The following is a 17,239-nucleotide window of genomic DNA, read 5'->3' as shown; positions in this document are numbered from 1 at the left end:
TAAGGAAATTAAATGACATGTCTTGTTTATGTTGAATAAGGCAGATTACTTCATTTGATACTAAATGTTGCTGGGTTGCAGTTCAAAAGAAAATGAATGAACTTAAATTCAATCCAAATCAAATATTGTTTTGCTGAGTTTTTTGGCAGAGCAGCAAACTAATAGTCAAAAAATTTCTTTTTAGCCTCAACTCCTTGTTATTTGTTCAATCATCTAAGCAGACAATATTACTTTAAAGAAAGTTTTAAACCAGTTGGGTTATGCAAGAAATTTTGAAAGATGCATATGTCACAAAAACTTGGTCTTGGTAAACTGACTTTTATTCCTACAAACGTCCTATTAATATTTGAGATGTATATATGAAATTACAAAGTTTACTACAGATATAGGTTTTGTAATACAAATAATGATTATATGTAAATATCATAATGAGAATGACAAGGTAAACAGGTAGGGTAATTGTTGACTTGTATGGCAGTCAATACATGAAGAATTTAATGTCACATCAAGTATATTTTCATATTCTTGGGCACACCAGTCACACTCCTACCTGAAAATTTGATCTATGATGTCATCGAATGATGGCTGAAAAATTGTATACTATGATAAGCAGTATACTAAAAAATTACCACTATCGATTTTTTTCTTCTAAATGGTTTTTTGTTTTCCTTTGAGAGACTAGAATAGATGAGAATGCTACAAAACTGCAAATTAGAACTATTAGAAAAAAATGAGAAAGAAAAAACTACGTAGATAGTCTTTCAGATTTCTCAAGAAATTGTCTGTCTAATGCGGTATTGTGTTTTACTCAGTGACTATACTACAGTTATTGATTAGCTTATCTTCTTAAAAAAAAACATTTTGTGGATCAGTAAGTTTTTTCTTCTTTTAAATAGAGAGTCACTGATCACATGTCTTTAAAACTTTTTTGTATGTTGATAAGCTGTCTGTTGAGAGTACTAGGCCGATGCAAATGTTGACATGGCAGCATTTAAACAAATGGATAGACAGTCAGTAGAAAGGAGGTCATTATCAGAACTGCATACACTGCTTGGTTTGTCACTTTTACTAGAGATATAATTTGTCGGAGCAGCTACCTTCAACTGAACAGCTCAACCTCAGCCAAAATCTGAGAGTCTTTTTCTGAAGCTACAGTAAGCTACTGTGAATGTGCATTTGCAGAGTGAATTTGCACACAGAGATATACAAGTACAGATAACAAAACTATCCTAAGTCCACAACTGGTGTGCAGCCTGCATACATCAGATGTTATGGAGCATCACCTCTGGCTTGTACAGCAGTAGTACCTCTTTTCCTAAAGTTTTCAGCAACAAAGAATTCAGGAGTTGCCAGGTCTGGTTTGCATTTGAACATGGACTACCTTGTTGGAAACTTATAGGAACATTACACACACTCTAGTAACAGCATAGGTTTTCATAAATATGATGGCTATAACACTCTGGTTTGCAATAAGAAAGATCTAACTAAAAATAATAACTAAAAGCTCCACAGTAGGTTCACAATGGAAATTTTAAGCAGCTTAATGCCTCTTCATCACAAGCAATGCAATTCTATCCAGGCCACTTGAATGTCAAAAGACAAAAATGCACTATAAATATGAAGAAAGCTATATATATTGAAAAAAAAAGTTTATATTTTATGGAATAATGATGGATCTGCAGTGAAAGAAGGTTTCATTATTATTAGGACTTTTGCACTGTTCTTTCCCTTTTCCTTATTTTTGTAGGAGAGGCGACAGTTTAAAATTGGTTCTGGACTCTAGTTCTTAAGCATAAATAGGTGATAGTAGTAATATTAATACAAAGGGTGTCTCAAACTGTTTTCATCCTCAGGGTCTTTAAAGTGGAAAGAAGGAGATGCCAGAGAACTGTTTTACAGGCAAAAAAAATCATTTATATTTCTTCCTAAATGTCACTATGTTTCTGAGGTAGAATGAACTTAACAACAAATAGAAAAATGTGATTCTTTGTACAGCTAGTGTATATATATTATACCCCCACTCTGTTATACTGTGTATTTCCTGCATTTTGTGGTAGTTGTATGATATCCATCAACAGTTCCAAGTAGTCTACACAATTAATTCATCCTTAATATACATATATTTTGTATTATAAACATAATAGTCGAATGTGCATATCTTCAAAGCAATTTTCATATTTCATTAGTCCTTAAATAGTTTGGAAAATGAGTGGGCCTCATGACATGTTATAAAAGAATTTAATTGCTTTTACACTGGGGAAACTGATTCTAAATCCAAGTGCACCTTAGAAAGTGCCCAACTGCAGCCCTCTCCAAGGGCAGCAGCACATCTGCTGATTAAATCTTTAGGAGATTTATACTGGGAAAGTCAGACTCTTTTCCAACAGGCATGTCCCAGCAGATGCTGCAGTTTATGGATGGGTTGTTGGAGCCACAGGCATCTGCTTTGGCGGGTACCCAGTTTGCCCCCTGCTGTGTCAGCAAGAAGTGCTTGCGCTGAAGGCAAGAACTGCCGCGTGTTGGTTCATATCACAGCTCAGCTCTTTCTTCCAAGGGAATGAGCCTTCTGGGTCACTTTGCTATGCCACTGCCTGTGTTGGTAGTGCTCACACACCTTCTTGCGACGATGATACCCACTAGCACTTTAGAGATGCTAAAAAGGACTAATTAAATGGGGTTGCTTAAATATGAGGAGTATACGATACTCTCTTCACAGGACAGGAAAGCGTATTCCTTGCTCAGTACACAGAGAGAGAGAGACAAAGAGTTATTCAGGGAGAACACCAGTGAGGAGGCTTTTTTGCAGAAATTGCCGTAAGCTTCCAACTCCTCCAGCCATTCAACAATAGGATATTTTGACAGCAGTGTAGACGCTGCTGTAAATCTCCTAATTATGGATCAAAAATGCCACTGACACATGATGCACAACACTGAACTGGTGTAAGCTCACACAGCAGCTCAGAACAGTGGAAAATTTTCTGCCGGATTAACCTTTATACCAGTAGGTTCTATGCCAGATTCAGGATCAGATGTATGCTAGCCTGCTTTTGAAACATACAGGTGATGTAAAAAGCTCCCCCCCCCAAAAAAAAAACCCCATAAATCTGGCATATACTTGTGTCATCTGCTCCACCTAATTTCACAGCTGTGCTATCATTTGTATCTACCTGATGTGGATAGCAACCTCAAGGAAAAGGTGCAAGAGCTCTGGTGGTGATGCTCACAGACCCACATTTTCAAACATTGTATTAATTCGCAGGGTTTAGCCACTGTGATCTAGGACTTGTTTGTGCTTGAGGTATCTGCTGAGCAAGTTCTCCCGTGGGTGCAAAAACTGCTTATGCACCCAGGCACATGGGTTTTTCCCCATCTTTCTTCCTCTGCCCGCCTGCTGGGGTAACTTACGCCATTATCACTCCAACTGAAACCCACATTGGTAAATCTGGTATCAATCCATTAAAAAATGCGCTCTGCATTTTGTTGCGTATACCTTGTAAACCTCATTATCAGTTAGAAAAGTGCAAATACTAAATCGTTTTTCCATGTGTGTCTAAAAGCTACACACATTCACATAATAGGCCATCTTTCAAGAGCTACCTACCACCCTTACTAGAGCATTGCCAGACTTTCTGTGGTAATAGGAAATTTTGTGTCTCCTCTACAGTGCAATTAGAATAGGATTGTGAACAAGAATTTTCAGAAGTTAAAACCAGTATTGTTTCCCATCTTTATGTGACAGATCGTGGACCGAACATTATTAGAGAGCAGAATAATGACGGGGATTTTTTGTTGCTGTAATTGTGGCAAAGGCATGAGGGTTGGAGTGTGTGTAAATTGTCCACCTTTGTTGGTGCTGTGATGATGTTCTTTTGATTTAGGTGTGGGGAATTCTTTTGTTGATGTAAGTGACGTTTGTGAAGATTGTAGATTGTGTGATTAACGTGTATTTTAATGGCAATTTAATGATAATGATAAAAGAAAACAACTTTTTACGTTCCTAGCATGATGTAATTAAAAATCAGATCCCATAAGATGTTCAGACACCTCCTTCTTAGTAATTTCAGCTGTATGAAGAGACCTGAATACTTTTTAAAATCTGGCCCATAGACATATATCAAGAGGGTCAAAACCCATCGTTGTAAAGGTTAGATTGATGTTCTTTTCAGCAGTCTGTTGTACTGTAGTTTCTGATGATTCTGGTTTGTGTTATTGCTCTTTATGTCGGTGCTGTTGTTTTTTTTTTTCCCCTGAGCTAGCTGCTGCACTAGATGTCTGTCTTTCTCTCTTCTAATCATTATTTTTGGGAAAGTTTGTAAAATTGTCTTTTGCTTCACAGTGTGCAAAGCAGTACAGCTTAAGAGCCGTACACTTACTACTCTATGTACGTAGTTACTACTGATGCCGAGTATACTACTACAAGAGATGCTGAGTATACCTGTCACCCATTCGGCTGCTAAGGGAGCGAATGATCATCATGGGATCAGGCAGATAAGAGCTGATCTATTCTCCAGCCAGCAGGAGGGGAATTTAAAGCAGTCAGAGTTATCAGAGGATCTCCTCAAATCTTCCTTCTGAAGGGGAATCTCTGGTAGTGCAAGAATGGCAAAACTCTTGGTGGTATAAATTAAATCTGAAGTTTTAAGTTCAAGTTTAAGTTGGTGGGGCGGAGCCTTAAGCAAAAGCTTAAGGAAAGAAATATGGAGCATTCTGTCACTGGCGTTTTCTCCAAAGGCTGCGAAAAATCTGTAATAAACCTCTGGTTAGAAGTGTGAAGCAGGCTTTTAACCTCAAAAATTTGGTTGTGCACCAGCCTTGTAAATAAAATACATGTTATTTTTCCTCTGTGCAGGTATCTAAGCCAGACCATACTGGAAGAGACGATGTTAACAGCCAACCCTCAGAACAGGGAGAAATTAGCCATACTAAAACAAGCTCTAGGTGCTATGGGATTCAATAGCTTGGTAAGTTACATAAGCTTATGTTATTTGTGGCTAAAATCACCGTATTACTTAGGTAAAAGCAGACCATAAGGAAGTCTCACTGATAATCGTTTGTGGGGCAAAGAAGTGCCTTTCTGTCTTTCTTTTTTTCTGTTGGTTAAGACCTCGAAACAATATACAGTACTAGTTCACTCCAGGGAAATTACTGTAATCAGTTTTAATTAGACACAGCACCAACAATGTAAATCTTTTCCATTCTTAAAGATTCACAGAACAGCTTCAAGGTATAATACTCTGAACAATTAAATTACATAGATAAAAAGAAACAATCAAATCCCATATGACAGAAACCTCATAAAACCCACAGGAATTTTTTCCTCTTCCTGATTATCAACCTGTCCTTTTAATTTTGTGAAACACGCATTCCAAAAGCCTTTGCTAGCAACACCTGAAAAAAAGTAAATACATATTTAGTCAAACAGAATTAGAGCTGAGTAACTTGAAAAAGCTGACTTAACCCCAAAAAACAGGAAGATACGTCTGATGTTTGTCTTTAATCCTATAAAGCCAACAAAGAAGATAATCTGGAAAATTAATCAAGAAGAGTTTCTGGATGACATAGGTTTGAGGGGAATCAGGAGAGCTGGAGGGCTGAGTATAAGAACTCACGTAAGCTTTGTAATTCCCTTCAGGGTACTAGAATATTTAACAAACTCCATATTTCTTACATATGTACATGCTAGCTAGCACACTGTAGCTCGGACACTTCTGCAAAACAAATGCATAAGCAATAGTTGTTCTAGAAGGAGGTAAAAACTTCTTTACCCCTACATGATATTTAGCACCGTAAGAAAAAAGCAGAGGAAAAGTTGATGTGACAATATGCTAGATTATCATCAAAGATGACAGATGGGCAACAGTTGTAAAAAAAAAGGATCAAGGGCTATCAGCAAAAAACTGCGAGTCTGCTGAAGCTGTTATTTAGGTGTGAGGTAGACTTCTGTGGTGGTGGTACATCATGTAGTTGTTTAGCATTCCCTAGTAAGGTGGTAACAAATGTTCTTTGGTAACCTATGCCACTTTTTAACATGAAGAGTGCGTTTTTTTCATTAATATTCACATGGCCATGTACAAAATTTAATATGGCTATATTTGACAGAATTTATTCCTTACTCTTAATGACTCTAGCTCTGCACCTGGAGACTTCAGTAACAAAAGTTCCAGGCAGTTCTGCATTTAGCCCAGTGTTTACAAGTAGCTGGATCCCTCTACTAACCCTTCTGTTCTGCTGAGAAAGGGGTTCACCCCATAAATAAATAATTGAAGGCGTAACGAATGTTTAAACACCTGCAAGAAACTGAGAACACTTTACATAGAGAAATACAGTATTCTTTTGGATCCAGCACTTCAACTTCACTTTGCTCAGTTCTTGAAAGGAAGTTGCCTCTCAGGAAAGAATAAATCATCTTCAAGGCTCCTTTATGTGCAGGCAGTGTTAGAATAATCATTTAGGAGGCTAGAAATCTGTGGAGCTCCAGAGAACAGTAGGCTGATCTCCTGTGCTGGAGGTTACAGGGGAATATGCAGATAAGACACATCTCCTAAAATTTCTACCCATTATTTCTAAGGTACGTGGAAAGGTCTGTATGTATTATTCTTTGTCCATCTAGCCACATTTAATAGTAGAGTAGATTATCTTTTTGAAGAACTACATAAATCTTCCTCAGTAATCTTTAATGGTATCTTGCAAGGTATGTTAAAGTTTATTAAAAAATTGTTTTAAAGTTTAGGGAACACACATCTTAGAACACAATGAGAAAGTGTTTGAGAATCTGGAACATGAACTAAACCCCACCAAAATCACCAGAATAAACAAGTATCCCAGCCTGCTGCCATTCAGTGATGTACAGTCATCCCCAAACCAGTTCTGGACAAGCTAACAAACAAGCAAGAAGTATGCTGTACTAGAGTGCCCTTCCATCTTGCCTAAGAGGACTTCCCAAGAAGCAGGATATAGCACCCTAGCTTGAATGCCATATTATCATGACAGTTCTTCTATTGTAAGAGCTATTTTATTCAGACTTTGCCTGTATATATTGCTTGTTTTAATCTTGGGCTTTGGTACTGTGTAATAGAAAAATATACTGTTGCCCTATTTACGTGTATCTCATACAGTAAGAGATTGAAGTTCTTGTCTTAAAATGTAGTTTAGAGAATCAAACTTGCTTAAAAAGCATTGGAGGTGCTGTAGTCTTTATCCCAGAAAGACTATAAGCTTATTTTAATGTCCTCTGATGATGGGCATATTTATTACAGAAAGGAACAAGAAAAAAGAAGAAAAGCTTTTTTCTAACCTGTTGTTTTTGCAAACTAATGAAAAGTCATCCAAGTTTGATTTCAGTGTGTTCTGAATTCATTGCAGTCACCTGAGAATAAAGGGGGTTTATTGGCTAAGTATTTCGTTTGTAGTGAATTTTTTAATCTTATGCTGCAAATTCCAGTGACACTTCTCACTGTCACTTCTAGTGTTTCAATAAGATCAGGTTCCAAATATTATTTTTCAAAAATATTTCAAGAATTATCAATTAACTTTGCTGTACCTAATGCCATGTAATGCCATAGTGGATATCAGGTTTCCTGTTTTCTAATTTTAAAGGAGCACCTTTGTTATATAACTTCCAAAACTACATGATGTTTTCCATGTCTTAGCATTTTTGGTTCATATTTCATGGATAATTTCTTTGCTTGAATTTAAAAACATTTTAAAAAAAAACAAACAAGAAAGTTAGTCCTCTTGCTGTGGTAAAAATGAGGCAACAAAAAATCTATCCCTGAAGATAACTGCTTCACAGCCTTGGAGGCATGAGAACATAGCATGCAATCATGGAGGGAAAGTATGTTGGTAAGGAAGGTAGCTTTTGTTTCTTTTAGACCTTAACTACAGCTTTCTTATCAGCAACATGTTATAATTTAGAGCTAGACACCTTTTTTGTGAATGTAGTTGCTTGAGGAAAAAACAAACCCTGCTATTTCCAGGTACAGAATTTGTCTTAATGGAAATAATGCACCCATTAAAGTTATTTCAGCATTTTTTATCACATCTTGAGAAACTTTCTTAACTCAGTAGTTAATGTGATTTACATTAAAACAAAAGAAAAAAAAAGGTAATGTTGTTTTGTGTCCTAGATAGGTTTCAGTTTGATTTCTAAATTCAAATTTCCTGTTAATATTTCAAACATGAGTACTTTTTAGCTTAGCAAAAGCCAATGAAACAAATTAAGATAATTTGTATTTTTATAAAGCATTGCCTTTCACTGGTATGCCCAACAGATCTCTTCTTTATCTTTAATTCTACATAAAATATGTGCAGGAGGTGGAGAACCTGTTTGTAATTCTCTCAGCAATTCTGCATCTTGGAGACATTCGCTTTACGGCTCTGACAGACGCTGAGACAGCATTTGTGTCAGACCTGCAGCTACTGGAACAAGGTCAGTAGGACGTGACCTTGGAGCATCGCAATCAGGGCACTTGCACTGATCCACCAACAGACGGAAACACAGTTCCAGGGAGACAAAAAAAAATTACTTCTGAAAATTAATAAATTACTGCGGGAAGACAGTGTCCAATTGACTTGGATATTTTTTTAAACTATAGATTTTGATGGAACAAAATAAAATACGAGTATCGCAAATGATCTAATTCAATGTCAAATTTAAAGATACCATTTGCCAAAACAAATTGTACAGGGCACTTTGGGCAGTCTTCTTTTAAAATGCTCTTGTGCTGCTTGTCAACAGCTGAACAATTTGCATTGAATTGAATTCCTTACATTCAAATTCTATGTCTTCAAAGGGTCTCTTGTTTTCATGCTTTGAGGTTTGCCCTCTTGGTCTCTAACAAATCTCCTCAAAGTGTCTTATGGATACAGAATGTCAATAAGTAGCATACCTTAACTCTAATAAGAGAGAAAGTCTGCCAAGTCCTGGGGAAAGTCCTGAGTAAGCTGTAAAGAAGAAAGCAAGCTGTAATGCAATATACAGATACATTCAAACTTCACAAAGTGCTGATTTTAGTAATCCGATTTTGTGTGTTCATTAATTTTGATTACTCCTGTGACAGTACTCTTTTCTTTAATGTGTGGGTTCTCTCACTTTTAAAAAATAGCATCTACATAATAAAACATGTTACAAAAAATAAAATAAGCAGTAGAGCACAAATCAGGCTTTCTTTAAATTCTCTTTTCATTTCAGTGGCAGGGATGCTGCAGGTTTCACCAGATGAGCTTGCTTCAGCCTTAACAACTGATGTTCAGTATTTTAAAGGTAATCTTTTCCAACCTTACATTCCCATAGATCAGACCCGGTGGCATTTTAATCCTTCTGATTTGAGAACTTCAAAAGCAGATAATATTTGTTCCTTATTTCTTGTATGGTCTTGTAAATTTTCTCTCTGACAAATCTGTAGGATTATCTGCCATGCAATAAGTCAGACTGGGACACTGAATTAGAAATGTGGTTGCAATATGGAGCAAAACAGTTTCGCAGTCTGACGCTGATGGACTCCTAACTTGATTAATCTTACAAAAGTGTGACAAGATAACAGATTAGATATTGATACTAAGAACAGTCAACAGGACTGTCGGGGGGGGGGGGGAAAAAGTTTTTTTCAGTAAAATGCTAGCTTTGCGTAGTACACATACACTTTTCTATTGAAAAAAGTACAAAGGTACATGTTTCCAAACTGAAGATCTTGCAAGTGTTGACAGTCTTCTAATCTTTCACTGAAGGCTTCAGAAAAAGAACTAACACCACGTATATGTTTGGCAAAGGAGAAGTACAAAGGGTGGAAGGGTTTACTGTAACTAAAATTACCTAAAGTGAGATTTACAGCATGCTTTCATCTCCATTTTCTGCTTTCTCTCTTAGGAGATATGATTGTACGGAGGCACACTATACAGATTGCAGAATTTTACCGGGATCTCTTGGCAAAATCTCTATATGGTCGTTTATTTAGCTTTTTAGTCAACTCAGTCAACTGCTACCTTCAAAATCAAGATGAGACTGGCAGGTAGGAGAGCCATTACAAACTATTAGGTGTGCCATTATCTGTTCAAATCCAGATCCATAAAAGAAACATAATTCCATCTTTTAAAGCATTTTATGATACCATGACAGTGATGCTTGGATCTTTAAATCACTGGCCATTCCTTCAAATTGTTTATTCAGTAACAGATTTGGTTATATTTGTACTTGTGCAGGGGGACATGTATGCAGTAATCTAGATTGGTTGTTAGAATTAGTAGCCTTTTAAGAGTTGACAATATAGAATGAGCTAAGTCTTTCAACAAACAAAAAGGTGTTTGGTGTTTTTTTAGTGCAGAATATCCTCGCTCTTCCCAAAACTATGACCTGAGCACAGGGTATTGAAAAAATATTTTTTTTCAAAGAGTTTCAAAATAATGTTTAAACTTCACTGAATTAAATGTTCTAAGAATGTTCCGGGTGTCTCTGCATTATCATCTGCTAAATTCAATGTTGTTGTTATCCAGTGTTGCTTCTTAGAAAAAATTAATGCTAATTAATGTGTGTCAGTGGAACAGCCAAGAAACAAAACTAACAAAGAAACAAACAAAGGAAGTCTCAGTAGAATCAAAATAGCAAACTAAGACAGTAGACCTAATTAGACGGTCATGTGCATGTGACTTAACCAAAGTTCAACACTTCATATGCTCAGATGAGCTTTCTTAAAAACATTACATACAAGATGTCTCGGCATTATTGGCAAATGGAAATCCACAAAGCACAGACGTGGAACTTCCAAAAAAGAATAAGTATTTTTGATGTATGTCATATCTGCATTGACTTCATAGGACAAATATTAGCAAGTGCCCTCTTTCAGAGCTGTTAAGAGTTTGAAGACTTCACAATCTTCTTTTTTATTCCTATTCTATTTGTAGGCCAATTAGTAATAAATCACATTTCTCTTCTAGAGGCTTAGCTAACAGAAAAAAGCTACCATGCCTGAGTAACCCAGAGCTTTCTGTGCATGAAAGTTTTCTGTCATTACATATACCACCAGAGTGCCTAGCTTCCTGCTGGAGGCAAAAGGAAGGTTTGCCAGTAACACAGAATGGTTTTACTTGCCTGTTTATGATTGTACAGCCCCTTACAATGGTAGGCACCTAGACAACCAAGCTAGAGTAACTTTCCTATCCATGTCTTAATTTGAAATACTGTGTTTATAACAAGGAAGGACAGTGGCATGTGGTCACATGCAATTCTTCCCCATTCATTCCTGGGACTTATGGAACATGGGCTTAACTTAGTGCATGTCTGCGACAGACAACAATACAGCTCAGGTATCCCTAATTACACAGAGCTCATTTGTAGTGGTCGTTGAGGAAGAAATCTGGAATCAGTATATTAAAAATCTATTAAAATTATTTTAAATAATTTTTCAATGTGTAATTTTGCGATTTTAAAACTTAATATTTCGCAATCTTTCAGAATAGTGTTGTGTATTTCTTGTTCAGTAATGTAAACCTATAATTTCTAGGTATCAATAGGATCTTCAAATAATGAAAGTCAAAGCTGTTTGTATATTGTTTACCTTGTAGTTTCCTTTTAGTGCAATCATATGTGCCTGAGGTGACTTCTACTGTGTGGAAGTACTTCTCAGTGAAACTATTTCTACTTGTGTGGTAACCTAAAGGTTACATGATGTTTTAAGTCCTAGCTAAAATAGGATATCTGTTTGATGTTGTCAGGAATTTGCAGCAGTTTTATATTACACCCATGCCTGAAAAAGGGAAGTTCGTCATTTAGGCTGGCTAAAGGGAGCTAACCAGCTCAGGAGATATTGGCAGTGCTGGCAAGGCATATTAAATTTTAGCAGGCCAAATTCAAATTGGGTCCCTTCCCATACTTGCAGATAAATAGCTTATTTTATATGAAAATGAAGTTGACCATCCTTCATTGATATTTCAACCTCACTTGAGTTAGCCAGCTAAAGATAAAAAAAATAGCTCCCCCACCCACAGCTTTTTCTTGGTCCTGGCTAATCATATTGTATAACCTGTAGTAGTAAGTCAAGGCATATCACAGCTTAAGATGCAAGTTGGATTAATGCGAGTCATTGCATGAATCTGTGATTTGTGGTCCAGATTTATTTCATATACACCTAAGCAATTCTATCAGTTATCAGCATTATACCTCCAGATTGGTGCAGTTTTAATAAACCTCTCCTTAAAGATAATTAACTGATGTGGCTAAACAAGGCTGATGATACATTTCAGGCCACACTTCATTCCCTGGTCAGAAACATACACAGTTACTACTCATCAGGTGGGATGAAGCTTACTTCATCGGACACCTGAAGTAAGGTTTCAAAGCCAGTTCTCTTGTTTTGTTGTGAGGTAGCTTAACTGTACTTCCACCCCACTTCAGTGAGAACTTATGAAGCAATAAAATTAGATTTACTGGCTTAGTAACTCTAAAAGGAACATTTGATCTTGGCATTTTTGAGGAAACCAGTTACCTGGGTTTAACTTTTATGGTGAAGCTACTAAATTTTGGTCTTTAATATTGATTTATATTTACTATGAAATAGCTTGTGGCTGGTTTCAGGCAAAGGTAAAAGTGATAATTGCCATTAGATCTAAGGGAAGGAGAGACAATTCTATGAAAAGCTGCAAAGACCAAGCTCTAGAGGTATTAAGTACAGAGGATAAAAGTGTTGCCAGAATCAAGCATATTCATTACTTCATAGTACTATGCAATACATATAAAGCAAGAGTTTTTATGACAGTGTTAAGTGGCATAATACACCTTCAGAAATGTTGTTCTTCATAAAAAGTTCCTTTCTGTTTTGCATAGTTAGAACTAAATTATAACCATGGATGCTAGTTTGGACTGGTTGCAAGTACCTTTGAGGTTTATTACTTTATTCATCCTGATAGTGTTTCAAAGATATTCACTGGAAAAACTGTTTTTCTGTAATTGGCATCTAGAATGGGGTTAGAGGAAAGCTATTAAAATTTCTCACAGGTGCTTATAATTATTTTTAAACGTTATTAATTTTTATATTCATTAGTTTATATAAATATTTCCTATTCTATTGACTTTATTATTGTAAAAATTGTCTAGAAGGACTTCTTCCCAACAATCTTAGCTCTTCAAAGTTTACTATTGTTTTACTTCTATTCAAATAACTATGCTGATTTACAGTTTTGTAGATAAAGGAGACTAGAACATTCACAGTTGCCTAAATGTGGCATTTCAAGATAGTTGATTGGACATTGGCAAAGTTGGACCTAGTGATACAAATATTAGTACTACAATGTCTTAAGGTGATTTTTTAAGAACTCCTGACTCACTCTGCAGAAGGACTTTACATTTATGGAGATTTAAGAGTGTCTGTGAACTCTTGTGAAACATTGTTTTTCTTTTCTGATGAAAAACAAGTTAATTAGGTATATATGCTTGAGAAAATCTTGATATTGTCTTCCCTGTCTACTAGCAAGTAGAAGGCATGATGTTTTATTAGCTAGTTAGCAAAGAGTTTCTCTGTTACGTGGCCTGAAGATGGGGCCAATGCCAATATGCCTGCTGTATTACAGACAAGCCAAGAAAGCATTCAGTTGTATCATCTGTATCACCAGGTCAGCCATAGCAGATTTCTCTTTCAAATAGAGCATAAAGAATATTTCTAAATAGGTATTTTCTGAAAGACTGTGTATTCTGACTGTGCAATCTTATTCCCAGCTAAATTCAAATATTGCCAGAGAGTAGCAGTGGCAACATTTATTTGGGCAAAGGAAAGATCTCAGGAGTCTCATTTACAAACTTCTTAATACGCATTACCTTATTTATTGAACGGGATATTCTGAAACAGAAATCTTCCTAGATTAAAAAAAAAGATCAGAGCACAAGCTAAAATATTTATTTACCTATTATTGAACCCAATAGAAGGGTGCTGGGAATGCAGGAAGGACAGAAAGAGAGTTCCTGTTCAGAATATGAACCCACAGCATAATAATAATCACCTCTATATGTGGAGGTAGGGAAACCTTTAAAACAGAGAAACAGTACAAAGCATCTAATACAATATGGTGCATAATATCGTATTTTGAGATCTGCTTCAGTCTGGATCATTTCCAGTGTTTCATTAAATAAGGAAACACCATTTTTTAAAGCACAGAACAAATTTTGATTTAAAGAATTGGGGAAGAGTATATGCTACTGATGAGAAGGCTATAGATCTTGAGTCTATTGGCAAAAATACTTCTCCCCTCCTGCCATACCTGTCAAGTCACTCAAAGAAATGTTTATCAGATAAGGAGCCAGTGTTTCTTTCCACTGTGTCCAATCACTGTCTCTATCTATACCACTCACACCTGGGTAAGGTAATTTTGAAAGAAAAATGGCAGTTGTTGAGCAAGACGATTGAGAGATGTGTCAATGACACCAAATCTCAGCAAACATCTCAGAATCTTAAAAAAAACTCAGAAAAATCTCTTAAAGGTCTCAGGAACTAGGTTTTTTCAGTAATTGTATGAGATGAAGAGCATATACAACTGGGAGTATTCAGCCTGTTCCCTTCAAGAACCATATTTATGGCAACAGGTGTAATCTGTCCCCCTGGGAGAACTGAGGGAGTCTTAAGTAGGATTCTGAGGGTGTTCATTTGAAGGCTAGGTTATACAGTTCATCTAATCCTAGAAATAGTTCCTCATTAATCAGTATTACTTCTAGTTTATCCAGATCAGACATAAGCCTACTGGCTTCCTTCCTGGTTACTGGCAGAATTTGGAGGAAGAGCAAGAAACGCTGTATCTGGGGCAGATGAAAAAGCACGTTAGATCATCCTGCCTCAACAGATTCACTTCACTACTTTATGTAGGCAGATTACAAAAAAATGACAATGGGAATGACCCCTATGGATTTTGGAGCTGAAAACCATCTGGGGTGAAAAAAGAGTGATCAAATAACATCCTGTAGGTTTGTCTGAAGCATTGGGTCAGAAGTATTGTAAAGGGAATTTTGTTCACCTTGCCAGGAGTAACAAACGGGTCAAGAGCATCTCTTGACAAATGGCAAGTTGTCTGCCAAGACAGTAGATCATCAAACAGGATGTCTGGTGTATGTGTATTGTTTTTAGGAGTTGCCAAGAATTTTTATGCAGTTTTTTTATAATGCAGTTGTTAAGTGTACAAGATCAAAAGGTCAGCTTACAGAGATGTCATTCTGAGGAAAAAGGCAAAACTGCAGACATTGTAAAATACTACCTGTCAAAATGCTGTTTTGTAAATCACAAAAATCAAATGAGTTATGGTTAACACCCATGCCTGTTTTTCACTATTCACAGCTATGTACTGGTCTAAGAGGTAAACACGTTCTTCAAATATTGGCAAATTACTGTTTTTCTAATTTCTATGCTAGGAAATATTGTCAAACTTGAATTCAAAGTCTCAGTCCCCACTAAAACTATACTTGTTTTATTTTTACATAGTAAATATTGAATATCTGAAACATAATGAGGAAAAGGGTGAGTGATGTTTAGCAACCATGAAAGAATAAAGTAAAATAAGGGGATTTTTCAGAACAAAAAGTGTTCTTTTCTAATATTTGTTCTTTTAGACACTGGTGACATGCCCTTTCATTTGTAAACATGGGATCATTCATGCTTTATTTTGCCTTGGGAATCTCTGCTATGATTAATTTAAGGAAAGTAATTTTGCTGCAATGAATATGATTGTCAGCTAGCCAAGAAAAACATATATGGACCCTTCCTCTAGGAAGAAAAGTGGTATAGAAGAGAGGAAGGCAAGAAAAAAGAGTAAAACAAAGCAAAGTAATTTATAGTCACATAAAAAATAAGGCTTTTAATTTTGATATTGTGCTGTTTGTTGCTATTTAATTTCAAAAATCTGGGCAATAATTTCATACAGAAAATTACTATAATGGTTGGTGAGATTTTGCAAATAAATGCCATAATGTAGTAATAAAATGTCACTGTTGTAGAGGATGAAGAGCCTTGTTCTGTCATGCTTGCCCTGTAGGCAAGATATTAATTATGTAAAACCTCCAGCTCTTTTCATGTAGTATGTGCATCTTCTAATAATACAAGGCCAAGATTATCAAGTGGAGTTCATAAAAAAAATTGGGATGACATGTTTTCCTGTCAACAAATGCATCTCCAGCAAATCAAGATATTTCTTCGAAATATCACAGTTTTGATAAGGAATGTTATTTGAGGTAGGCAATAGACTGGCTGCTAAGGCTTGTACCTGGAGTTTTAGAAACTAGGGCCAGGTTCCTATTTTGCCTGATTTTGAATAATTGATTAAGTCAGTCTGTTTAGATCTTTTCCTTAGGCAAGTGTTCATATATTCCTTAAGAAAAAGTAGGAGGGACTAATTTGACAAAATAGCAGTCATGGCAGTCAACTGAGACATTGAAATCCAGCCTCAAATCTATTCATTGAATCAGACAACGAAGGGATAAGCTGTTCCATCCATGTTAAGTTGTTCTTAATAATTGTGAAATACAATGTAATATTTCAGCTGTTGTGCAATATTACACAGCAGTTCATGTTTTGACTTCCTATAAGGAAAGCTATATATAAACGACAAAATGATAAAGTGCGAATGAAAACTTAAGTACTCTGAAATTACAATTTGCTTTTTTTCCAAAACTTATTTAAATAACGTAATAATTCTGGCTTTCAATAATAGTCTCAGGTAGTTTGTTTTCAAAATGTCTAACTCTTTATAGAAATGGACTGGTTGTGTTGAAAACACATTGTGACAAGGAATATACACCCATCTCTAATCAGGAATACTTGACAGTGAGACATTTTAAAACACAATTTAAATTGCACTCATTGCTAGAGATGGAAGTGGTGACATATTTTTATGCTTCTTCTTGTAGAAATTCCTTTGGAGGCTAATCGACCTCATGATAACCTCTCCTGTCTAACAAAGTCATTCTAGACTAGATTTATTATGCAACTTTGTAAGTCTGACATTTACGCGCATAGCAAGTCTTGTGACGATCAGTTGTGCATTGAACCAGTATGCTTTAGAAATGAAGACAAACCTCTTGGGTATGATTTCTGAAGAAGGCTCTGTTTGTCCTTGAGCATTGTTTTTCCTACCTTGTTTTGTAGTACTCAACTTTTTTATTATTTTACTTTTTTTGTTTGTTATATTGGAATTTATTTTCAGGGATGGAACCTCACCTAATTAAATGGTAGTGTTTACAATGACCGTAATAAAACTACACTAAAGTACTTCAACA

At 36.0% G+C, this 17,239-nt stretch overlaps 1 protein-coding gene across 1 annotated transcript in view; it reads left to right on the top strand.

Moving 5' to 3' along the window:
- The window catches only part of LOC104623571 (unconventional myosin-XVI-like), a gene marked incomplete at both ends in the record, with an annotated part of 123,630 nt that overhangs the window by 55,048 nt on the left and 51,343 nt on the right, over window positions 1-17,239 (top strand). Inside the window, 4 exons of the mRNA XM_010290702.1 lie at window positions 4,850-4,961; window positions 8,311-8,428; window positions 9,191-9,262; window positions 9,866-10,007. Of these exons, the coding sequence (XP_010289004.1) occupies window positions 4,850-4,961; window positions 8,311-8,428; window positions 9,191-9,262; window positions 9,866-10,007 (444 nt within the window). The remainder of the gene's footprint in view (window positions 1-4,849; window positions 4,962-8,310; window positions 8,429-9,190; window positions 9,263-9,865; window positions 10,008-17,239) is intronic.

This window comes from Phaethon lepturus, unplaced genomic scaffold (genome assembly GCF_000687285.1).
Source record: "Phaethon lepturus isolate BGI_N335 unplaced genomic scaffold, ASM68728v1 scaffold3987, whole genome shotgun sequence".
Lineage (NCBI taxonomy): Eukaryota > Metazoa > Chordata > Aves > Phaethontiformes > Phaethontidae > Phaethon > Phaethon lepturus.
Note: the sequence above shows the minus strand (reverse complement) of the source record. Positions and strands in the feature narration are given on the sequence as shown.